Below are 25,379 nucleotides of genomic sequence, written 5' to 3'. Positions count from 1 at the left end.
GTTATTCAAGTAGAGCAGGAATCTTCAATCATTTAGGGGAGCTCTACTGTTACAAAACATGCTAAACAGATGAGGCTGAAAGAAACCCTTCTGGAATATCTTTGCCTTAGTTATAAGATAAACACCCTTCTGGAACAAAACAGCAGTGTTTTTAACCAGGTCAAAATTTTCAAAAGAAGTCACCAAGCCAATATGCTATTTTTACATAGATTTGCCTTTCACGAGGATAGTTTTGCCATGAACAAATATCCTAAGGAAAAAAAGTGTATTGTACAGACTTGCAGAGATATTTTACTCCAATGAAAGACACGGGGTGGGGGGGAGAAGCATTCAGAACCTGAATACCTGACAGACAAATTAAAAAGTGGGTTGAATTTTTTTTATCAGCAGCAGCTTCAGATCTTTAACAGACGCTATCTAACATCTGCTCCTCAAACATTTCTAAAACCTTGTATTTCTGGCTTTATATGCGCACAGACTGAGGCAAATGCACACTTAAAGGGAGCTTTAAACTATATTCTTTACTTTGGCAAAACTCTACATCAACAAGACACTTATCTTTGGTCTGGGGGTATTAAGCGCTCAGTTTCCCACAAACTAATAAGGCTCCTGCCTGTCAGCTGTGTCACAGGAACTCATCATATGCACACTCTTCATTTGGGCAAATACAAAGCAGAAGATAGACGATGAAGCTGCTTTCATAGCAAAAAGCAATCCCGTTGACTTTAGCTGAAGTTTTGTCCCAGTAGGAAAAGCAGAGCTAGGCCCTTAGAAGGTTGTTTAACAACAAGGATTTGAATTTTATGAAATGAGTAATTTAGGTATTTAAAACTGGATTATTCCTCTGCAAATTCTGTGTCATTCTGATATGAAAGATGTTTGCAGAAAGTTATTTAATAAGCTTTATGCTCAGTAGAAAATACAATGTTTTCTTAGGTAAAAGAATACTAGTTCATTGTCACGAGTTTACCTTGAACAACACTTAATGACTAAAGAGGGATTTCCTTTGCTGTTCTGAAAAGGCAGCAGCATATTTTAGATGATCGCAAAAGCCTTTAAAGAATTTTCCCATGCAGAGAAAAATCTAATCTACCAGCTTTGAATGTAGCAGAGGTACACAGGCATAACATGAATCTCCTTTATACTAATACTTTAACAGTATCCTCGTATTTATAGAATAGTGCCATTTGCATACTTCGGAATATATATAGAGCTCTATTGGTTTGTATACAGAACTTAAATGCCTAGAATCAAGCTAATAAAGTTCCCCCACAGTGCTTCTGTAGGCTTATATACACTGGGTCTATTAGTATCCTTTCAAGCAAAACAGTACAGAACAAAAACCAAACCTTCATATTTAGGCTTTAAAATTCAAATATAGACCACTGCAAGATTCTTGGTCTGTCAAACCCTCCCAGTTTTGCAAAACCCAGCTCATATCTTTCAGATGAATTTATGGTTCTGATGGTTAACCTTTGATGTCAGACAATACAAGATGAGGCATTGACCAAGCTGACCAATCACCATAATGTTTAAAATTTCTGAGTTAGATGGTCTTATAATAAATAAAACAGACCAAATAATATGAACTGGATGAAATTAGGGTCCACGAGTACAATAATCCCACCTCAGATATACAAGGAAAAAAGCTGACAGGAGAACTACAGGTGAAAGTAACACTATAAAGTCTTCCTCACAAATAATTGCTTGAAATTGAAGACTCTCTAGAAGCAAACTTCTCATTCTTGGGTCTCGTGCTTATATGTAAATAGTGGCAGCCTTCACATCAGGTTTGCACAAGCACTTATTTCTCTTAAGTAGAGAGGATCTGTCAATCTTTTCTATAATACAACCCTCCTAAAACTAGCAAAAGCTCTTTAGAGAGGGAGAGATGCAAATGATTTAAAAAAAAAATAATCTCGATGGATGCACAGAGTATGTTCTCCTTCCATAACAGCTAACAGCAGCAGCATGAAGTATGAAGAAAGTACACTTTAGCTGGATGAGAACAGACTAGTAGGACAATGCCAGAGATGAAGCACAATATTGACTGCACAAACAGAGCACCAAAAACATACACTGGGTACTTCATGAGTAACGGTCAAATAAAAGATCTGCACATTACTGGATACAGATACAAAAGCAAGGAAAAAAGGATGGATTGAAAAGAACTGAATGATGATTCTGTTGTAGACTCCCAGGCACCTGCCCCACATTTTTACTGCTGTGTTTTGTAGAGAAGATTGGATATCAGCTGTTCGGAATATTTTCTTTGGGCACTGCTGGTAGCAAGGGCCAGCAGCGTTGTCATTTAGACGAATCTCTCAGACTGTCACAGCCTGTCTTTGCAGTGCAGGCAGCAAAGGTAGAGAAGACAGACATAAATCTTAATTTCAGAACTCCCAACCCCCAAAAATCAAACAGAAACTAAGTAAATGAGTAGCAAAATTGATTAAAAAGAGTAGGCAGGACGAAAGCAGACAGTGTGCCCACAGCCAGCTCTGGACTAAAAGCCTAGGACAGGACAAGAGTGGGTTGTTTGCAATAAAATCCCAACTTTCTAGATGTGCCCTGTACATCTAGGTTTTACCAATTTCATCTGGAAAGGCAGAACAGTTAGATATGGTTTACACCATTATTAAAATACACTATTGAGTTCTCTTACACCAGTGGAACCCAACAGATGCAAATACCACCAGCAGAACTCAGTAGTGCCCCTGTTTACCAACCTACCACTTGGAAGAAACCTGTACTTCATTAGGGTGTGATTTTTAATGATTCTTACGTGAAGACCAAAAAAAAAAAAAAAAAGAAAAATCAGCAGATGCTTCCTTTACATCACTACAAGCATTTTAAAGAGCCTGTAATTGCTGCCAAAAGAGCCAAAGGAAAGCTCTGCAGTGGGGTACACGCAGTAGAGGCAAGTCCCAAACTGCTTTCAGCTTTCCGATAAACACACACAGCATAACCCCAACAGAAAGAGTTTGGCTGCATGAAACTGATAGCCAGCTGTGCCTGCTGCAGATTTTGGAGAATGACAATCTGAAATCTCTCACTCCTTTCAGATCAACTGTGCCACACGAACTGCTGAGCATCCAACAGAATTAACTTCAAGCAGATAAATCTTCAATCCATGGGAAACAGACATCACCTTTTTTGAGATCTCCTTCAAAGGGCCCGAAAAAAATCTTGAGATTACGTGGACTATACTCTTCCTTCCCCAACAGGGTATCACTGCTAGTAAATCTCCGCTGAGCAGACAGCAAAGGCAAGCTTAAAACTGAAAAGTGCCACAGAGCAGGGCCATACAGGTGACCACGCAGGACCTCAGCATGCCAAATGTACCTTAGTGAGCTGCCTCTTGGAAAACAATACGGTTCTTCAAGGTTTCCAGCACACAGAAGGAACATATTTCATGGACACCTGTGGTCCTCATGGAAACCTAAGCTAACAGCATGGTACTGATGCTAATGGTCATCCACACGCAGAGGCTCTATTAGCTTGCCACTGCCCCAAAAGGGCCTGAGAAACTCCAGTGGATGGTTTCCTGTAAGAAGTCCAACTGCACGCAGGGACCCACACTTTGTGTGATTCAATGGATGAGCTATGAACAGGATCCGGGAATTGCCCATTTCTAACAGCCTCATCTGCACGATGGCTCAACACCCGCTGCACTGCAACCTGACCAGACTTAAAAGATGTTTCAGCCCACTGGATAAGCACATGTGTATCAAATACATAAATAATCCCACAAAGCCTAAAGTACTGCATGCACATTTGATGTCAAACATGTGCTCAAGCACCGTCTTGAAACAGACTCTGGAAAAGTCTATCAAAATATTTAGGACCGAGGTGAATGGGAGTCTATTTAACAAAATGAACAAATGAAAAAAGTGTCAAGGAACGATAGGGACTGAAGCAACACAGTAAGAAAGCATAAAATACTGTTAGCTACTATGTTATAAAGTAATAAATACAATGGAACAATGGTATAAAGATGCCAGCTCAAAAGCTATCTCCATCCAAGCCAATATTACCATTTTCAAGATCCAATGAATGCACAATTTCTGCAACTGAGTGCTAAAGGCACCATAAGTGTTAGACTCTCCTGCTCCCCCAAAAGAACTGGCTTGGGCCATCAGCTGGGGGGGAGGACAGGTGGAAACCACACATCTGACAGATCTATCAGATCTCTCTCCCACTGCTGAAGAACATGCACTGACTGTGTTCACAGGGAGCACAGCAGAACAATGAGGTAACAAATACGCTTTCAAAAGAATTCAAGGCTCCCGTAATGTACCTGAAAGCAGGCAACCCAAGAGTGAGGATTTTTCCACATGGCAATTTCCCTTCAGATGCTCAAGTCTGTTTCAAATCAGACCACATAATGTAGTGATCAGCTTAAGCGTGTGTGATGGTACTATCCATCATTCTTTGTTTCCTCCTAAAAAACAACGTTCTTGTGCAAAGCAATAGCAGAACAATTACTGGGAGGCACTTTACACTTTAAAGCAACAAACAGAAGAGCGCAATTGATACAGAGGCCATAAAACAGATCACGCACAAGAACATTGAATTTGGAAAAATAATCACAATGAAGATGCACTTTTTATGAATCATAACAGCATATGCACTCAGGTGCTTTAAATTCATTTCAATAAACTTGAAGAATGAATAAGACACCTCTCTATTAACAACATATTCTATATAGAAAGGTGGCTTAAATTTAAACTACAATTACTAAGGCAACGGTTAAAAATTTAATTGATAACAGTAGGGCTATAATTTCAATTTCAACTTACCAGTAAATTCTTTGGAGATATAAAATAAACTAGTAATAGTATTATTTGAAGCATTCTTCCTCTACATAAGCTTCAAACTTATGAAAACATTTCCATTTAAAAACTGAAAATAATATTTACTTGTTCAGACAGCACACTGAATACCTTTTCTCCTCAATTCAGATACACAGAAGTTTATATATAATGATGCTTACTCACCTGCCTTAAAAAAATGAGTCTGCTGATAAATTTGAAAATAAATACTATTACAGAATATTTACGTAACAGTCATTGAGACAAGAATACTGGAAGCAGAACAATTAAAGTGTAAGTCTAAAACACCGTTTAAGAAAGCGGCTCCAAGATATTAAGCATGAGAGAAGCAAACCATTTAAGATGCAAAATTTCTAAAATAATCCAAGAAGGTGCTCTTTGCCCTTGATTCCAAGTGACTGTAAAGATTGTTTGACTCATTTTAGGACTAAGCCGTTGATGTCAAATGAGGTATTTTTGCTCTGATGGTTCTTCCCAACAACTATTTTTGCTGCCTGATCTAATAACATCGCTCATGTTGAATTTCAAACAGAAGACATATCATGACATCTCTAGGCCTACTTTGAAAGTATAGCTCAACCGGGAAAATTAAAATTACTCTTCTACAAACCACAATCACATTAACTTGCCAGCTGAAAAACTCAGAACAGTAACACATAAACAGTTTCCTAGTCAACAGGAAAGTCCCTCCTTTGAGCACGCTGGTCAGCACGTCACTGCAGTGACTATTCTTACCTAGTCCTATTCTGTTGGGACTTGTCTCTCGACTACATCCCTGGCTCCGAGGGATCTTGGTGCGCTTCTCTGAAGACGATGGCACCGGCTGGACTCTGGATGTTCCACCGCTCAGGCCACCGTAGGCGCTTCCTAACAGCTTACCCGGAGAACTAGACCGGCTACCAGCTAGAAGAGAACCAGAAATAAAGAAAAAAAACAATTAAAACCCCACGAGATTTTAAATACTTTGACAGCAAAACTGGAAGACAATCAACTCTTAGTATTTGATCCAAATAACTCAGAAAACTAATGCGAGTGTTCTCCATGGGCTTTCGAGGAAGACCGAGGAAAGCCCGTGCACAATCAACACTGACATCAGCAGCCCTGCCTACATGAACCACGCTGCCCAGCCGGCATCAAGACCAAAGCAGACCCCGCAGTGTATGAATACCCCAACTGGCTTTACGCGAGCTGGTGGAGATGCCAGGAGCAGCCTTGCTGCAGCAGCACGGAATTCACAGGCTGCTTCACCTCCTTGCGAAGCAACACAAATTAGCGTGTGTGGAGCGCTGTGCTGCAGCAAGCCGGCTTCTGGCACAGGTAACCTGCTGCAAGGCAGCTCAGCCATCTTTACACTGCACTGCAGTGGTGGCGTTACTTTCCTGCAATAGTTCAATGAAGGAAAATTTTAAAAATACCATCAACAGCCGCAGATCTGCACAATAAAGGGTAAGTCAAGTAAGCCTGTCACCTTTGTAGAGATGCTGGCTTACTTGAGTCTGACTGGTTAAAGATAAACGATTCACTTATTTTTCAGCTGGAGAAAGTTTTTAGCCAGTTGAGTAGTTGGCCTGTTCTATTTTTCCTTGTGTGTTTGAATAGTCCATAGCAAGTTCACATTTCTTCTATGCCATGTAGTCTGTGAGACAGTCTACTAACCAAGATTTATTTACATATTTACATTCCAGTTGCAGTAGATATTTCTATCTGAAATAGCCTTGGTAACTCAATGAGTTGAATAGTTACTTTTTTTTCTGTGGATCTTCATTTACTAAGTTGTTTGAAAATTAAATAATGCCAGCTTCAAGGTAATCACAAAGAACTGTGAAAGTAATAGATTCAAGACTCTCTTGATTCTTCCGGCATACAAAAGTCACTGAAAATTTGCTACTGATATCATCATTCCTGACATTCTGTTTGTTTACTACAACAGCCAGGAAAACTATATTTGAAAAGGTTACAAGAACACAGTCAAGCTCACGTTCAGAACTGATATTAATGTTGGTTCTGAAAAGTATCTACACATCTCACAAAAATTTCAGTTCAAGATACTCTTACAACTTAACAAGAGTTAAAGACTGTTCTGTCTTGATTTAAGAAGATATGCACTTCCATTAATCTGATGGACAATAGCATAATACATGTATTTTAACTCACTTCCCCCTCCCACTTTCTTGACCAAAACTATTCTGAAACAATCAAATCATATACTCTGACACTGTATATGGTGCTGGCTTAATGCCCCCCCCCGCCTCAAAGTGGGAATACTTGTGACAGATACCAGTCACACACAGCATCCACAACCCTGAAAGCCCATACCCCTCCCAGTTACACTGCTGCAACCTCACCAACGTCAGCAGGGTTGCACTGAAGTAATTGGAAGAAGAATTTAGCACCTGGGGTTTAAGCTGCAGCAATGAGCCAGCTTCAATAAGCAGAATGTATGCTTACCATGTTTGATTACTATGAGAAAGCAAAATCGATTCCCATACGCATTTGGATTTATGACTTTAAGAAAATGCTTTTTAAGTCTCACAGTTAGGAGAGAGTGAGGGAAGCTAAAAGCTTAGCAGTTAAAAAACATGAAGGAAATAACGTGAGAAAGCAAGAAAGGGAAAATGTTTCTTACCACCAGCAGGATTAGCTGATCTGGATCCTTGATTATGAGGGCAGACCAAAGGACAGGCAAAAAGTGGATTAAAAGACAGCAAGACAATACAGCGTTCAGCATGCGGCTTATGCTATACACAATACAGACAGATTTATTCACAAACATGTCACTCCTAAAGCCTCTGCAGAATGCAGTGAGTTAACGTGCAGATGTGACTAACAATTTCTCAAGGTTGATCAGCTTCTTAGCAAATGTCAACCACCGCTCCGAGACCCAAGTTCTGCTCTAAATTACACCCCAGCCCAGCTTGCAAAATTGCAACAGGGTTATCCACTGTGTGGTCATGGAGAATTTGATCCTGTGACCGTATTATATTTGAATTCATGTTATTTCACGCAACGTTCAGCTTAAGGATAAAGATCACATCGGGTTGGGCTAGCCTGCAATCAGGATCCAGCAAACTAGACCAAGGGAGCATGTTCAGATGTGACCATCCTAAAGCTTCATAAGACATTCTACAAAAAAATGAAGCCCATAATCTTTGAAACCTTTGGATACTCAACTATTCTTTAAATACTTCTGAGACCTGTCTCATCTGGTCTGATCATTTTTCACCAAACTAAGTTTAGGAAAAAAAGGTAATTTCTGGCTTTGGATCAGTTTTAGGTTCAAAACTGAAGAAAACAATTTAGATCAGCATACCAAAGCCCAAATTCCTTCATGACCTCAATAAAAAGATTTCCATTTAGCCCCATCCTGAATATAATACTTCTCTCTTCAGCTCTCCCAGCCTAACACAATGCTCTAAACGGCTTCCCCATCCCTCCAGCATGACAGAGCAAAGCAATGAGAGCATGAACAGAGAAGGGCTTTTAAATAGGGATACAAAGCAAGACAAGTCCTCAGAACAAATAGGTCTTTCCACAAACCCCATCTCCTCTTACCCACAAGCTTGAAGGTCCTCAAAACACGAGTGACCTTCTCCCTCCCTCCAAAATTCCTTTTGAAGTTTGAGTAGCAAAATTCTCCTTAGATACACATGACAAATATGCAGCAGCATCATATGTGTGGCTCCTAGGGGAAAACCCTGCCATGCAGGGAAGGCAGAGCGCGCAGATGTGTCATGTGAATCAGAGAGCAGAAACATCTCCCTGGTATCTACACAAAATAGGTAACATACTATTTTAAATTGATGCCAAATCACATTAACTTTAGACAGCTCACGTGTTACACATACAGAAATACAGTCACATAAGCAGGAGAAGCTTGGGAGGGCAAGAACCCAGGACAGCAGTGAGCTACAGACACAGAGGGTGCCCCAGTGGGACCCAGTGCAAATTATTTAGCCCTGCACATCACAGCGACATGAAATTTTGCTGCACAACTGGTAGAATAAGGCAGCAACTAAGCACTCAGATTTGGGGCCCTATTTGTCAGCAAGAGTACACAGTGGCTGAGCGGGGATTTGTTTTGTTACATGTCCAAACGTTATTAGCAGAAGTGAGCCCAATCCTCAGCTGATGCTACTACAATTCAAGAGAAACATATTAACATCTCTTTGTTCTGCTCCCCCAGAAATAAAACACTTCTTACGCTGGGACTGGGAAACTACTTTAGCCCGGCTGCGGCCTCGGGTATCAGCAGGCATTGAGGTGACACTTGTGGCACTGCCAGAGCTCTGTCTCCTTGTACGAATCCGACCTGGAGGAAAGCAAAGACAATCAGACTGTCAACAGGTTTCTTCCAAAGGCAGCAGCAATGTCTAACGCACTGTTCTATGCTTGCAGGGTGGCTATACACACAATTAACCAGGGTACAAAAGAAATTTTACAGGGAGAGGCAACATCTTTCATTAGACTGGCTGAGACGCAGGGCAGGGAGTAGAAATAGTCACAGTCCATGAGACCGAAAACTTCTTTGCTTTCTGAAGTGCTATCAGCCGGTTTAATTAAAAAATATTAACTCTCTATAGCCTGTGCTTCTGTTCTGAAGTAGCTTCATTACAAAAGGTTGACAACAAATATTTCAGTCTCCTAAATACTGCCTCCTATATCAAACTATTACTTTCTGACAAGGTGATCACTCTTTCAGAGACGGGTGTGACAGACGCCCCCACAAACTCCATCTCTGGGATTTCCAATTAGCAGTTGGGTGCTTTATATCCTGCTCTACGTGTGCAGGCTGGCATGCACTCCTGCGGGAGTCTATGAACCCAGCCTGACTACGCTTTTATTTCAGGCTTATTGAGTTTTCCCTGCTGTTTACAGATCCCTCATATTTATCCCAAGATCAGCGTAACTTTACTTGTAATGGAGAGTCCCGTTTAACACAATCAACGTTGTGGAAAAATGACTCTGTCTCTCTAAGTGGAGATTGAATATAAAGTCTCATAGTGTTCTTGGTCTTTTTTCTGTCCTTTCCTCATGAAAAAGCCACAGAAATTTGAGCTAGAAAAGCGTACAGGGTCATCAGTTCATCCCCTTCCTGGGGCAGGGCTGTTTCCTACAGAATGTTTTTTCCAGTGCTAAGCTTCAATTATCTGTCTCCAGTTAATGGGAAAGAAATGATAATTAAGAGCAACACAAAAGAAAGCCTACATTAGCACTTTTCCACAACTCCGTTCTCAGCCAAATCTGAAGCTGTTTCTCAGGACTAATGCCAGCACTATCCTGCATTCAGAGGATGACTTCAAGTTTCAGGCACAATAATAAAAGTTTAAAAAAACAAAACAAAACACAACAGTTAAGAGAAGAGTCTAGACAACTGCACCCACCGGTTATAGATATTCATCTCCTGCCCTCTGTCTCCACCATAAGCATACAGAGAAATATGAACAGGGAAATATACACTTCCCACCCAAAAAAAAAAAAATAAAAAATATCACTTCACATAAGGTACATGTGCAGGACAAGACAACCGTAAGCAGCCCAGGCTGAATGGATTGAGAGCTCCGTTCTTCTTCGAGCTCTCAATATATTCTTAACATGGTCTGCAAGTTTCTGATAGACACAAAGTGACAAGGAGATGTTTTAACTTTGAGAAGGAAGCCTAGATTTGTTTGCAGGGGAAGACATAGAAGAAATCATTAGCATAAAGCTGGGAAAACATAAATAAACCACTTTTTAACTACTGGCTCAACTAAACAAGCTCTGAGCACATCCACGTAGGTCCAGTCATGAAACTGGCTAAGGTCCTCTTACCACCAGCAAGGCTACAGATCTCCTCTACTTTAGGACATTATCTGCCCCTTACAAATGGTCAGCCTGATGCACAACCCAGAGACAGTTCTCCAGCTCTTTGCTGGCCCATTCCCATCCCTCGCAAGTTTGGCACACGCGCAGCTACACAGATGAGCAGAGCCACTGTGCAACTTGCCACAAGGTGTGCACCCCCAGACCCCACCGCAGGCTTCACAGCAGGCGTGCGTGGGGAAGGACCTCATGCTCTTGTCAAAATCTTCAAGGCCTCCTTTCATTTCTCACATCAGGAGGGCATCACTGGTAGCAGCAGGAGTACAAAACAGTAAGAAGTTAAACCTGACCAGTCTCAGGAACCGGTAATGGAATTAACTTACATCCTTCCAGAAGCCCAACACAAAGCTTTGGCATTGCAGAAAGTCCCAAGGGGTAAGTCAAGATGAAGTTGAACATTACACACAGTAGCAGATAGTACCAGAAAGCACGTTTAGTGATGTATATAGGCCAAGAATGGGTGAGAAGGGACTGACGGCTCCTCCTTTTATGCACAGGCCACTCTTAAGATCCTCAAAATTTTCTGTTCCTCTTGCATCTACAAAATCTTCCCCACACCTACCCCTGTCAGCAGGTGACTAAGAACAAGGAGAAAACTGGAATAATATGTAATAAGTGATTCTCCTGTCTTAGGAAATACAAAGCCTAAAATAATATATAAAGAGAAACCAAGATAACTTCTGATACCGATTTTTGTGGCTTTAAGAAAGAAAACTGAACTAAGGGGTCAAACTTCATTAACATGTGATTATCAGCAGGATTAGAAATAGAGAGCTCAGTCCTATTTTGGAACCCCTGAGAGTCAGCGGACAGACTCCTACCAACTTCAGTCCAGGAACAAAATTCTGCTTCCTTTCAGACTGGTGGACTTGAACACCTATTTTGGCCTAACAGGTGTAAGAGGGAACAACGCGAGATGAAGAGTTACTCTTGCACAGGAGAAACAGAGTCCCAACACTGATACAGGTTTTCTCCTTCTAAAAAGGCTGACAAGCGTTTGAACTAACACTGCACTGGACTTGCATTGTGCAAACAACAGGAATAGCAGAAACTAGAAACGCCTGACAAAAATGACGTAAAGGTACGAATACTGCAATAGCACACTAACAGCTCACCCTAGGAGTACTTTATTTTTTAAAGTCCATAGGATAAAGTAAAAATTAAGGGCAAAAAAAACGGCCCTCAGAGGTCAAATTCTTCACACAGTTACAAGGAAAAAGTGCCATCTGATATCAGTTGTATGTATTCCTTGAAGTATGGATTGTAAATATACTTTCCAAAGTTTTATTTTCTGAACTTTAGAAACTACGTATTTATTTTTTCATACATGTAATTGATCTTACTTGCAGCATCAAAACTGTTCAAAATAAGTGACTCAAAGACACTTTCCAGGAAAAAAAGTTAAGATTCTAAGTTTTTCCTATCCAAGCAGAGTTTTTAGCTGTAAAACAAAAAACAACCAATTGGAACTCAAAATTGCTTTAGGCAAATCTATGAGATAGAAAACCGGCAGAAGGATCTGGGTTGTTTCATATGTTAACTGATCTTCACACACATGCACAACTTTTAAATTACTCTTATGAGATCCAAAACCTGTTTGCTTTATAGTAACGTAAGATGAATCAATGTTTGTCTGGCTTGAAAATCTCAAGGTTTTTAATATATATTATACCAAGTACAGCATGTATATACAGAAATTCATCTATACAATGCAAACATCTCTCTACATTCCCTTAAGGATTTCATCTGCAAACAAGAGTCTACATTCTCATCTAAGAGTTATTTTGCACTTAGGACTATTTCTGTGGCTTCTATCCCAGACAGAAAAAATAATTTCAATCAAGACTAAATAACATATCAAATAAATTATTCAGACTTCTGTTGTTGTTGTTGTTAAACTCAAGCAAACACCTCCCCTCCCAAAACTTCTTTGCTTTCAAGTGAGTTTGTTTCTATATCTAGCTCAAACTGCAGATGTAGCAATTCATATTTCATAACCATTATTTTCCTGCTTCTCTTGAAAGAATTACTGCATCTTGACAACAGCAGCACAGCAAAGGAACAGATAAAGACCACCCCAACTAGCTTCCAAAAACCATAGAAATATTTCCACAAAAAAGTCCTTGATCTAAATTTGACATGTGACACATCGCTGTTGGTACAAGAAGTATTTTGAAAGACTCTATATAGATGCTTTTTGTCCCACTGGGGGACGGGAGGGTTAGGGGGAAGTTGGTTTTATTTTTTAAAGTTATTGTCAGTTTTTACAACAATCAATGGATCGGAATCAACCTTGAAATGTCTAACATCTGTCTAAACCAAGGAACGTTGTTTTGGTTTTTTAAAAAGGAACAAGCAAAGGAAGATTCTATGATATCATTTTTGTGTTACAAGAAGCTTCATTCAGCGGCGTTGTTCTGAGCTCCTCTGGGAGGATACTGCAGCATCTCATCCCCAGTGCTCAGGAACAGCCATACGCTTTGTGAGACCCAGCCTGTATATTACACTGAAGAAAACGGCTTTCAAATAGTCTAGAAATGGTCTATAACACCTCCACAACTGAGTTTAACCAGTTCCATGCTGTGAATAATGATACCTACAACCACAGAAGATATATATGGAAGCACTGGGATGGTAATGGTCTTGCTATGGATCAGACTAATGCATTGATGTTACTCAGCACCAGGTTTTTCCCCTGCTTGGAGAAAAACATTCCTGAAAGACCCCCTAGGACACCCTTTTAGCTGTGTCATTGCTAAATGACATGTGGACATCTGAGAGACATGCACACATCAATTAAAAACATGCTTTACGTATAAATCTGTGAACAACATTTTACAACGTGCATGGTATGGTTTCCATGCATATTTAGCACATGGACAACATTATACTAGTATAAGACCTGATCCTGCACCGTAATTTCCCCTTTCCATGCATATTTAGCACATGGACAACCTGATCCTGCACCATAATTTCCCCCGAAAAAAATCACTCGACCCTTACTGGAAACCATCAGCACATGATGCCTCTGGGTTTTGCACAAGAACTCCCTCCAAAGCAGAGGGAACAATAGTGGCACCACTTTGCTCTACGCAAACAAGAACAGGCAAATCAAGTCAGCACTTGCAACAGGGTGGACCAAGAGAACAAAGAAACCTACTACCTGAGCATTTCCATCTAAGATACCATGTTCAAACTTTTGAATCGTTCTTTGTCTCTGAGTTCAAGAAAGAGCTTTGAGGCAGAGAAGAACACAGCAATGGTGATTTCATAAACCTAGTGTTACTCCCAAAGCCTCCAGATGTCCAATTGAACATCTCAAAAAAGTGGTCTGCTATCTAAAAACTATAATACACTAGATTTTATTTCCTTCCTGGTGAATAATAGAAACTATTCAAAATTGTAACACTGACTCTGGAAACTGCTGGTTTTGTTTTAAAATTGGCAGTTTTGGGACACACCAGCATTTATGCTTTCCCGCTTTTGAAAAACGCTTGTCTGAAGGGCTTGTCTTTAGGCTCACTTGGAAAAGAGGCAGCCAGATAACAGAAACGCTCTGAACCATTATTCTGTACTGAAAGTCAACATTAGGCACCTTTTTAAAGTATTCCTTGAAAAGTTGTTTCATGATACCACAAGCAGAAAATTTCCTAAGGTTTTCTTTTAATCAGGTATAACAAACATGGCACAACTGCTACCTGCATACCTGTGAAGTCCCGATCAACACTATAAAGGTTTAGATCGTACAAACTTTCTGCCTGCCAAGCTTTTAATCAAGTTCAAGAGATACCCATACATGAAGGGTCTAGACAAGACATAACTGCACTACATGAAGACAGCGTCACAACACAGAGACAGCAGAGGACCCGCACAGATTTAAGTGATATATATACTCACACTGCCTTTCCACAAGGAAGTGCATTTTAACAGCATTTGTCAATTAGGATGACACTACTTAAAACCAAAGGACTGATACTCAGCTCTTAACTCGTATTCTTGCCACTGGCAAAACCCACTCTATATTGCTCCTGTTTTGAGATGTCTGGCTCAGAAACAAAACACTGAGGAGAACTGAGGGCAAAGCAGATTGGGAACTGCCAAGTTCGCACAATGCTGGCTCCCAGCTGAAGGGAAGGTGAAGAACTTTTACACTGTAGTTACAGAATGCCATGATGGGAACCAGACTGCAGATTTAACGTCAAGCTGAACCACACAAAAACACACAGTGATGTGCTCTTAAATTACTTACTGGTGACCTGCAAAAAAACCAGGGGCACGGGTGTGGATGGAATTTATGTTCAAAGAGTATCACCTGCATATGCAGGTATTTCCAGAGCAAGGGGATGTTTTCTCTTCCCCCACCCCCTTAATTTTCACATTTATGTCAAGAATATAAAGTTTTGCCTTCCTGGTAGTTCCTGGCAAACTCTGCAAGATCAGATTGTTGGCAGAAGACCCTTCTCAGCCCTCATCTGTAGGACACGCCAAATCCTGGGAAAAAAAGGCTAGTTTTCCCTTAACTGTCTCAACAAAGAAAATAAAGATGCAGAGTTTCAGTGATTAAACTCATCCTTCAAGTGCTCTGGCTGTAGTGAGCCACGTTATTACAGTCCTCCCTGATCCTCGCTCCCCCCCAAAAAAGAGAATCTGATAGCAAAAGGAACAGATGAGATCTGGTATTTAACACGAGGGGAATGGCAAACACCATTTCTGAAAGTTCATCTCATAATCCTTCCCCTCAAGCAACTTGCTGGTTTCTGTTACAGGTTTTTACCAAATCAAATCTGCTTCCAATGTAGCTGAATTGAAAAAAAAAATAAACTAATCAAATGAAAAATCCCACCCTTTCACATGATGACAATATAGCATTTAATAAACAAGAAATAAAGCTATTCCAGAGGACAGCTGTTGGAACAGGCCTCCACAAATACTACTACAGCCCATGAGAGGATTGAGATCTGCACAGGGTAGTCTATAAATTAACATTAAACTTTCAACATTTCAAAGTTAAGCCAAAAATAGAAAGGTTTGAGAACCGGGGGAAAGGAAGAAGAAAAAAAGAAGGGTCAGCAATGAATAAAAAAGGCTCGGGATTACAACAATCTGGAACTTTCATCTAATTTGCCATTGATTTAGCAACACAGGTTTTTAGGCCAGCTACATATTCCTTAGCACTGACAGATCACAAAGCACAAACGCTTGCCCATGATATAGAGCAAGTTAATCTCAACACTAAGATTAAGTGCCAGTTCCGAAAATGGTAGAGACTTTTCCCTCTAAAAAATAAATCAATGCATCAATAATAGTAAGGAAAAAACACACATGTCACATGGCACAGTGGCACTTCTGAGAACAGCACATCCAAATACAAGCAGCCATCAAGGATACGAGCAGAGTCCCACAAGACAGTAATAGATCCCTTGAAAAGAGACTTGCACCAGGAAAAACACGGCTTTGTTGGGGGGTGTGGTGTCTTCATTATGTGTAGAAGGCATCCTTCTTCTCAACTCCTGTCTACCTCAGAAAAAGTGATTTCCCAGTGATCTTTTTTGCTTGACAAGAATAAAGAACAAGCTTTAACAATGAGCCAGAGAACCAGACTGGGAGCCCTCCCAAACTAGCAGGCTCAGTGTTCTTGGAAAAAAAAAAAAAAGAAAAAAAAAAAAAAAAGGCCTTTCCTCCAGCTGCCTTAGATGTAAGCCATCACGCTCAGACAGTTAACAACAAAAAGAGAGAGCTCAGGTTTAAAGAGGTTGACTAAATATTCCTTCCCTAGAGATCATTGTTTACTGTCCTCATTTTTCTGCCATGTGATCATCTCATTCAATTCTCTCGCTGCCCAGTCTCTTCCCGAAAGCATTTGGCAGTTGCGACCTGAGCTTTGGTGGAAAATCACAGCAAACCTTTACACATCATGGAGCAAGAAAACACAAGCCCTGTGTTAGTTTTTTAGGGTTGGTTTTTTTTTTTTTTAATCATCTGTGCGCAGGTCACCTTCAACCAAAAGCAGTGCTTTAAATATGGAGACCCACATACAGCTTTGTGATCAGAAGTCAAGTCATAAAACAGACTAGTGCCCATTAGTGGGGAGGAGCTTGAAGAGAAAATGAAGGCTACCCCATGGCATCAAAATGAGCAGGACAACCATGCAACACTTCATGCAGGTCACCAGTGAACATGGATGAGAACCAGATAACACTTTGAGAACAGAGACCAGGTAGGGTGGTACGACTGTGGACACACCTCAGTTACACAGAGAGACTGCTTACCCTCGGTTTTAGTGGTAGTACCATCTTTAGGCAAATTAAGAAAAATAAGGAAAGGGTTAATAGGGAACATTAGTAACATCAATAGAAGCGGGCACTATATATTAGCTACAGAAATATGCAAAAAAATTAACACGATTAAAGAAATTTTAAAAGGTTGACTGAGCAGCAAATCAAAGCTCGACGTATCTGAAGAACACGCTTGCAGCTTTTCCCTCCTGCAATAACCAACCTTTGCCAAACTCCATTTTTGTTGTTTGCCTCACCATTTCTCTCATAGGAATGCGCAGGTGACAAGTGTCCCTACTGGCTCAAAAGGAAGCAGGGTCCTTTAGGAACAGCCATGTTTGCATCACTTGGAGTGCATTCGCTGCTTTTCTCCTACAGTCTATTTTAAGAGCAAGACTAGCGCTGTATTCAGTCTCCCAGCTTCAAGGACCAAGCCAGCTTCAGTAGATACTTCCCCCCCTCTTCCATTCTTCCTCATGAAATAGGATTATTTGAAAGCAGTTTCGCCACTGAGGCCAGTGTGCAGCACGACCGAAAAATGGTTGCATCTGTAAGCTCAAAAGCACACTATTATGCGATTGACTTCATATTCTGTGTTACGTTTTCTCTGCAATGTATCTAAATCTTGAACCAAGTATGAACAGTTCAAATCAGGATAAGAATTCAACTTCTGAACCAAATACAACCGACACATTTAAGCCAAGCTAAAATATTTCAGATATGTAAGAAACCAGGCTACAAAAAGAACCTATAGAAACCATCCCTAAATAATTCACCAAGCCTATTTTAGCCTATCAGACTAAAGACTATTTCCCTTACAGTAAGGAGAAGCAACTTTTCAACTGACTCACTGAAGACAATCCCCACAGCTTAAATAAGATCACTGATTTCTGATTTTTCTTCCTCTTGTAAAGGTAAATTGATGAAAAGTCTGGAATTAGATTAGCATGAAAACAGCAGAATGAGAAACTAGCTCAGAAGATCAGCTCTGTTCATAACTGAGTTGAAGCTGTGCAAATACGGTGTCAATCACCGCCTTGCATTTCCTCCTCCATGCCTCCTTCAATGGCATCTCCAGAAGAGAAAGATCAAATGCAAACTCAGTTGTAAGAAACCCCAGCACACCTGAAAGCGATATATGATGCTTTGAAAGAAAAAGGCGACACACGGCTATAATCCAAAAAGAGTCAGCATAAGGAACAGATACTTGTATCCCATGTGGTGAAACGGGAAGGGTGAGTTGTCTTTGCTTCTACATCTTTCTCTTTTGTAAAACAGAAAGCGATCAAACTTAACTAAGATATACTATTCAAAGCATAAAACAATTAATGGAAAACCAGTTTTAGGAAAGGAGGGAAGGAAGAGAAGGGAAAGAGACAGGGAGAAATGTCAAAAGAAATTGAGCAGTATTTTCCTAAACAACGTCCCAGAATCAGAATAAGATTTGCGTTTCCCCAGAAAGAAGAGTGAGACGCAGACTATTAAACAATTCAAAACCTAAGAAGTTGCTTCAAGTCAGTTCTGTTGCAAATTTTCTCCTTAATCCCAAAGGGCAAGAGATTGCACGCTGATCCTGGAGAGCTGGTAACGATCTCAGAGATATGTTCTTCTACTTAGAGTTTAATATTCAAATAAAACTATGAGGCACTTTCTGCTAGTAAAGAAAGCTAACTGCAAGAGTAGAAGAACATGTAGATTTACCTAGTGATGCGTATGAGCCTGGGGGCAAGGCTGCAGCAGAACTGAAGGGGATGGATGCTCCAGAAGACGTCACTTTTGACTTGGCACTAGCTGCTGCATTCACATCGACGTCACTGCGGGATCGCTGCAGAGATCCTGGTGTTGACACAGATTTTGTACTTACTGTAGATGCTGCAGATGGGAGTGGGAGATCCAGAATAAAGAAGATTAATTTTTTGAGCTGTGTGCTTCAAAGAGCCTGACAAGCAGTTTAATGTACTATTTTTAACGCTCCCTGCTGGCACTAAAATACCTCAAATAAGAATGCTTTACCAGGGCAACATGGGCTTCCCCACGCCGCCTGCAAAGATATTTCAATGCTGACCTGATGCTACCTCTGAGAACTTTATCAGACGCTAACCTAAACGCTGAGATGAAAAAGGCCACTAGGCCAGTAACGAAGACATTTCTAACAGAACCTAGATGGGAAAGTTCAACCACAGTACCCATGAACAGTCTGCGAGTTGTTGGCCAAAACAGACCTGCAGGTCCTTCAGTCCAGGTTTTACTAACTTCCTTCCCAATACCTCATCTTCTCATGACTGCCGTTCCCATCACTTGTTGATGCTTACCCTCTTAAGCATGAAGCTTGTCTATTCAGCTGCAAGCAAACATGCATTTGTGTGCACAATCAAGTAGGTTCCACACCAATATCTCCTTGAATCAAAGGTCTCGGTAGGGTGTAGTGTATACACAAACCAGCCAGAACCCGATCTTGGTCAGGTGTAGAAGGCAGCTTATCTTCTATCAACAAGTTTCATCTGTTATATTCTGTATTAAAATTCACTATTTAGATTATTGTATGCATTTACTTAGGACAGGAAAGCTGCACCTAAATATTCCATCTAATAGTAAAAACAGATTAGCAACAAGATGGAATTTAACACTGTAGGACTTGAGTGCAGACGATGCCTCCAGTAAGTGCTGAAACCACAGAAAAAAATTACAGGAAACTGTAAAGCTGAATGCACCATTAGACTACGTAGCTGTACGTCTTACCATCAGCTAAACATACCTTGGCTACAATTTTCAAGGCTTTTTAGCCTGCCCTTCAGGTGCAAGCAATAGCAGGTTTACTAACTTTTAAAAGCATCATTGTATCAGCAGTTGATGCACAGTGTGGTGTACAACCCAAAACTAATGAAAAATTTTACACAGTAAGTTGCCATTTTAAGGAGCAGTAAACAGCGCTCAAAGTTGTTCTTTGCATATTACATGTCTGAAATCCTCATTCTAATTCACCACACTTCCTCAGCAACACCTGAGCGCATTTTTCAGCTTCTGTTCTCACCTCTAGATGTAGTACTCCCAGTAGGACTTCTTTTGGCAGACAATGGACGGCTAGAAGTGGATATAAATATTTATTAAAACAAAACTGGTATTTCATAGTCATCAGCAACGGTGCTACTCTGTTCCCTCAGTACACAATTGAGTTAATAGTAAGTTCTTTATATACAGAAACAGACTAAAAAAAGCTTATTGTTTAAGAATAAATACAGCACCACCATGAAATTCTTTACAAAAGCACTAAGAAAAATTAGCCTGCACATTATTTGAGCAAGAAGAGATTTTTAAGAATACTTTTTGTAGATTTAAAAAGTAACATCAATAAGCTATGGATATTCTTCATACAGCTCTAAAACTTACATTGCAGACATTTGGATCCTAAGTTGACTGTATCTCTAAGAGAAGCTAGAATACATACATTCAACAGAAGAGTTACATACTGATTTTGCAGTTACAACTCAAATTTAGTCTTTTTTTCCTATTATATGGAAAGAGGCAGACTTACACCTCTAAGATGAATGCTAGACACAGAATTTCAATCCAAGCACTGCTTTAGGCATACCTGGAAGGAATGACTAACAGTATCTGCTGAGCACAAAAAGCTTCCTACAAAATTATTTATGGAATCAGGAGAATCATGATTTTTTTAAAGGGTTTTGCTGGCTTTTTATTTTAATACAATGTTAGCTAAAAAAAAAAAAAAAATTTTTGGAATAACCAGGTGTTGAGGCCAAACAACGACCACATGAAACAAAGCAATGTGATGGCTCCCTCCACTTCAATGGAGCCATCTGCAGTTGTTTAAACAGAGAGGTGGTGACATCAAGGACTTACTTGAGGCTCTCCTGGGAGCTGGAGGAAGAGCGATCCGACTGGGGCAAGGAAACAATGCTGTCAGAGTTCTTCAAATGTGACTGCAGGGCCTTCTGGTAGGAAGACTCCAAGGTGTGGTACAGATGCTCTGCCTCTCTGCTGAAGTGACCGTGGAAACCCCAGTAACACCTGGAAGCAAGGCACAGTAGGTGAACATTTCCTTGTCGGGTCTCAGGGGTCAGTGGAGCACAGGTACAGTGGGCTCATTAGCCCAGTCAGTTCAACCACCTATTTGCCCCTATGACACACAAGACATACTGCTTTCTTCAACCCATTGTATTGCTCAACCAACCACAGAGAAGACAAACCAAATGAAAATAAGAAGAGAGTAACGCACCATTTGGCATGTTGTAAAAGCACAAGTAGTCAAAAAAGCTTTATTACAGAAGAAACCCTCATCCCCCTGGTTGTCTAATGTATGTGGGAGATGGCAAACCCACTAGACTGATACTAGTTTGGGACTGAATGCTCAATAGCTACTTCAAAAACATGCCAAAAGCAGAACACACATGCATGGGCCTGATTCAAGAAACCACCAGCTGGTGTTGCTTTCTTCCTTAACTTTAACAAACAGCTCTTCTACAATGCTGCATACACAGATCTTCTGTACCGAGTTGAGGGTGTTGACTGTCTTTTGGGGAAGAAATAACAAGAAAAAGGAAAGAGACGCATCTATAGACTTCCAGTCAGTGCCATGTTGAAAATAAAAGAGCATTTGAAGATGAGGGAAGAATTCCTCTGTGGTCCAAATCTCCTGGCTGATGGCTTAATGCCATTCACTCTCATCACAAAGGAGATGAAGGCTCTCGGCACTTTTCAGGGGACAACTAATGGGACTAAGATCGTTAGTTCAAATGAATCAAGAATTGCTTGTGTGACAGCCAGTCCTCAGAGAAGTCACAAGCATTTTACATCACTAGAAGGAAACAAATTTCTGCCTTACAATCAGCCACACTGCTAATTAAGAAATATGGGAAGAGAGAATTAAGCATGCTCTCTGAAGTCTCATGCCACTCTCCTTGCTGTCTATTCAGCTTAACTAGTCACCTGCTGTGAAGTCTCAGTGCCTACTGTATTTTTCAGTGATGGACATGTTCCCTTTCAAAAGGATTTAAACAGCCCTACTGTGAAACACCTCTGCTTATAACACAGCATTTAGTTCAATAAAATTTATTGTTCATTGATTTCATGTTTTACAGCATCCTGTTTCTGAAAAAAAAACAAACATTCCTGTAGTGTTCTGTTCAGAAGCGCATGATCTTAGTCTATCAGCATACTACCATAAGTACAAACACATTAATGGAAATGCAAGAGATCTTCAACAGAAGAAAATGAATTGCAAATATTAAAGTTTCCTATTGATACACACAAAGATATTATTTCAGCGTCCGTAGTTTAGGACATCATTTAGCAGTGTACTAGGCACAATGACTTTTGTTTCAAGAGTAGCAAATAATCTAGTCTTGCATACAGGTCAAAAAGAAAAGAAATATGCTAGAAATTATAGTATTTTTGTACTAAACAGAAATCTTGGTTAACTGCAAGTAACTCAAACATCAAAAATAAAGACAGGATTACTAGTTCTCAACTCTAGACTCCTGAACAACTCAGGTAAGAATTCTACTTGCTCAGACAGATAAAAAGACAATAAAATATTACAAGAACGAAGTGAAATAAGTACCATGAGATGTGACGTATATACAACTCAGCCCTATGCAATCACCTCATATGACATCTGCTGAAGTACACACTCCCATTGAAGCCAGAGGAAAGTTGGCATCAACTGCCAGGAGAATGTAACTTGTCTGGACTTCAGTCTCCAACATGCAATACCAAGCTATTGCAACACAACAGGGGCAAAGGGGCAAAGAAGGGGAGGAAGACACGACACCAACAACAGCTTCCACTTACTTCCTTGCCTCTATCCTGGCTTCAGAGTCTGCATCATGAATTCCCTTCTTTATCGTTTCAGCTAACACTGATATGTGTCTGAAATAAGAAGGAAAACATTATCCAGCAGTCCAGAAAGATTCACCACACTTATAAACAAATGACTAATTTGATTTTGCCTTGGTCTCCTAGAACAAAGAGTTCATCACATCTTCCCATTTCAATGTAATATCCTTTGGAGCTTTTATTTATTTACTCCTACAAGTCAGTTTTATTTCACCCACATTGCTGAGTAGGAAAAGGCAAACAGCATTCTTCATAGGTCAGTGTTTAGTTAGCTATTTGCCTGGGTGCAAAAACACTCTATTAACCCTTAAGTAGTTACGCACAGTCTACATCTTAACGAAATTGTGTCCCTGTCTCTTCACCAACAGTTACTTTCACTGTTCATTAGTTTGAAGCGCTGTAGAAGCCTCAGAAGCTCCTGATAGATGTGTAGTAGCCTTCATATCACCTCACTTTAGGGTGCAAAAGAAATATTGAGCTCAGAGATTCACTCAGCCACATTTTCCAGGACTGGCACAAGAAACAGACTCACCAAACTCTGACTGCCAGAACTACAGGGATGAATGATGTGTGTGAATATACGTACGTGCTTTTTTTGTGGCAAAAATATCTCTACTAGAGCTACCTGACATAATCCCACCTCTTGGGTTATCCTTTCTCCAGAATTAACCTCCTCATACATAAGTAGGAGAGAATTAACGCACTTGTTTTCAGAGCTTACCTTTCTAGTGAGTGTGTTTGCCACTCCTGCAACAGCAAGTCTAAAAATTCATAACAGCGCCTGAGAAAAGAAAGACAAAAAATGCTGAGCTCTTTAAGTTAACAGAGCCACACTGACTTTGCCATACCTGCCTCTGAACTACAGCCACCTTTTGCTACGAAACTTTTTGGGACATTAGAATTCAGGAACAGTCCCATTTTCAGGTGTGCAGAGAGGACCATTAGCACATCCAGTCCAACTTCCAGGTGACACTATCAACAGAACACTACTTCTGCTGACTGGCTGAAAGAAAAAGTGTCATTATAATGACTAGTAGTGGGGAATAGGAACATGTCTGTAAAGAAGCCAAAATAATATGACACTACTGTAACAACATGTAAGCACAAAGATTAGTTTAAAGAACATTTTTCTTTAAGGAAAAGCGCATTTTCTTCTGCAGTGCTGCAGCTTATAGAAGACAGCTGAATTGAAATTTGATCCCAACTCATGGGGGAGAATGAGATGCATTCTTTCTTTAGTAAGCGTGCATATCAACAGTTTTCATGAATAAAACCAAACATGACTTATCAGAAAATACATGTGAACCTATTCACTGGTGAAAAAGAGAGTAAGTTTAAACTAAATGCTCACCTTCTAACTGCAACAGACTTGGAGGTACAATTACTGGTTATGATGGGTATTAATCGAGGGATGTGCGTATGCTAGAAGAGAAAAAACAACAAAAACAAGAAGAAATCTTTACACCACAGTTCCATGTAATGAAAGGCCACCTCCTTCAGCCACCTGAGCCCAGTATATAGGTACTTATTTTTGTTCAATTCTTAAAAATAGAACTGCTAAATAAAAGAACACTAACAGATATGGTCAGATATTTTTATTACTAAAAATTTCATGGTTTATCTGTTAAAATATCTTTAAACAGATATTTTCTTCTATAATGACAGGCTGCAGTGAGGCAAGGAGCTGAAGTCACTGCAAGAAGACCTAAACTGTCAGTGGTGACAACTTGAGAGATATCAGGCTATCTACAGCTTCCCCAGTGAATCACTAGGTAGAAGTCACCTCCGTGACCTAATGGTTTCAGGAAGCGTGCACTGCCTGTGAGGAGTTTTAAAGCATAATTAAGAGGATGAGTCTGTGCTGCAAGGCAGGTTTAAAACTCGATCAAAGAAAAAAAGTTTGCTCAGCTCTTAGAGGGATGGAAACATATTACTCTGCAAAGAAATAGTTTTTTCTACTATTTTGGCAGGGCTTAACCATCATCATCTACACAAGGCCGCATGGCATCTAAGAAAGCCAAGCCCAGCAAAATCAGAAAAGTAGATTAGGCACTTAATCTAATTTTCATTGCAGTAACATTCATATATTTTTCAGAAACACCATAGTATTTGGAAGTGATAACATTTTGTTCTCTTTTGATGTATACTTACTCGAATGATTAATCTAACTGCTACAACACCAGACGTGGCCATGACTTTGGCACTATTTGGAATTAGATTAAAAATTGTTGGCATGATGGCTTCTGCCCCATGGTCAAACTTGTTTCCCAGAACTGATGACAAATGTCTGAAAAACAGAATGAAGTCATGCTGGTAAGTGTGCTGAGGATTAAGCCAATCAGACTTCTACAGAGCGTGTGACATCAGCATATCTGACATCTCACTCTTCCCAACTGTCACCTCATCTCCAACTCCAAAGGACAAGAACACCGTGTTTCAAAAAATAGTTCATTTACTTTCATTTCGAACTGATGTTCTATGTTCATGTGAACTCTGAGAAACAGCAAGTTCAGCATAAAGTAAATAAAGTAACTATCACAGAGAAAAATTTATT

At 40.1% G+C, this 25,379-nt stretch overlaps 1 protein-coding gene across 1 annotated transcript in view; it reads right to left on the bottom strand.

The window, feature by feature from the left end:
* The window catches only part of CLASP1 (cytoplasmic linker associated protein 1), a 169,679-nt gene that overhangs the window by 63,631 nt on the left and 80,669 nt on the right, over nucleotides 1-25,379 (bottom strand). Inside the window, exons 12-21 of the mRNA XM_009887324.1 lie at nucleotides 24,977-25,112; nucleotides 24,177-24,247; nucleotides 23,547-23,606; nucleotides 22,781-22,858; nucleotides 20,831-20,998; nucleotides 20,001-20,050; nucleotides 18,671-18,841; nucleotides 9,037-9,144; nucleotides 7,462-7,488; nucleotides 5,571-5,738 (exon numbers count right to left, since the gene is read on the bottom strand). Coding sequence (XP_009885626.1) covers nucleotides 5,571-5,738; nucleotides 7,462-7,488; nucleotides 9,037-9,144; nucleotides 18,671-18,841; nucleotides 20,001-20,050; nucleotides 20,831-20,998; nucleotides 22,781-22,858; nucleotides 23,547-23,606; nucleotides 24,177-24,247; nucleotides 24,977-25,112 — 1,037 coding nt within the window. The remainder of the gene's footprint in view (nucleotides 1-5,570; nucleotides 5,739-7,461; nucleotides 7,489-9,036; nucleotides 9,145-18,670; nucleotides 18,842-20,000; nucleotides 20,051-20,830; nucleotides 20,999-22,780; nucleotides 22,859-23,546; nucleotides 23,607-24,176; nucleotides 24,248-24,976; nucleotides 25,113-25,379) is intronic.

Source organism: Charadrius vociferus, unplaced genomic scaffold (genome assembly GCF_000708025.1).
Source record: "Charadrius vociferus isolate BGI_N301 unplaced genomic scaffold, ASM70802v2 scaffold385, whole genome shotgun sequence".
Lineage (NCBI taxonomy): Eukaryota > Metazoa > Chordata > Aves > Charadriiformes > Charadriidae > Charadrius > Charadrius vociferus.
The sequence above is the reverse complement of the archived record's forward strand: the minus strand, read 5'-3'. Positions and strand labels throughout refer to the sequence as shown.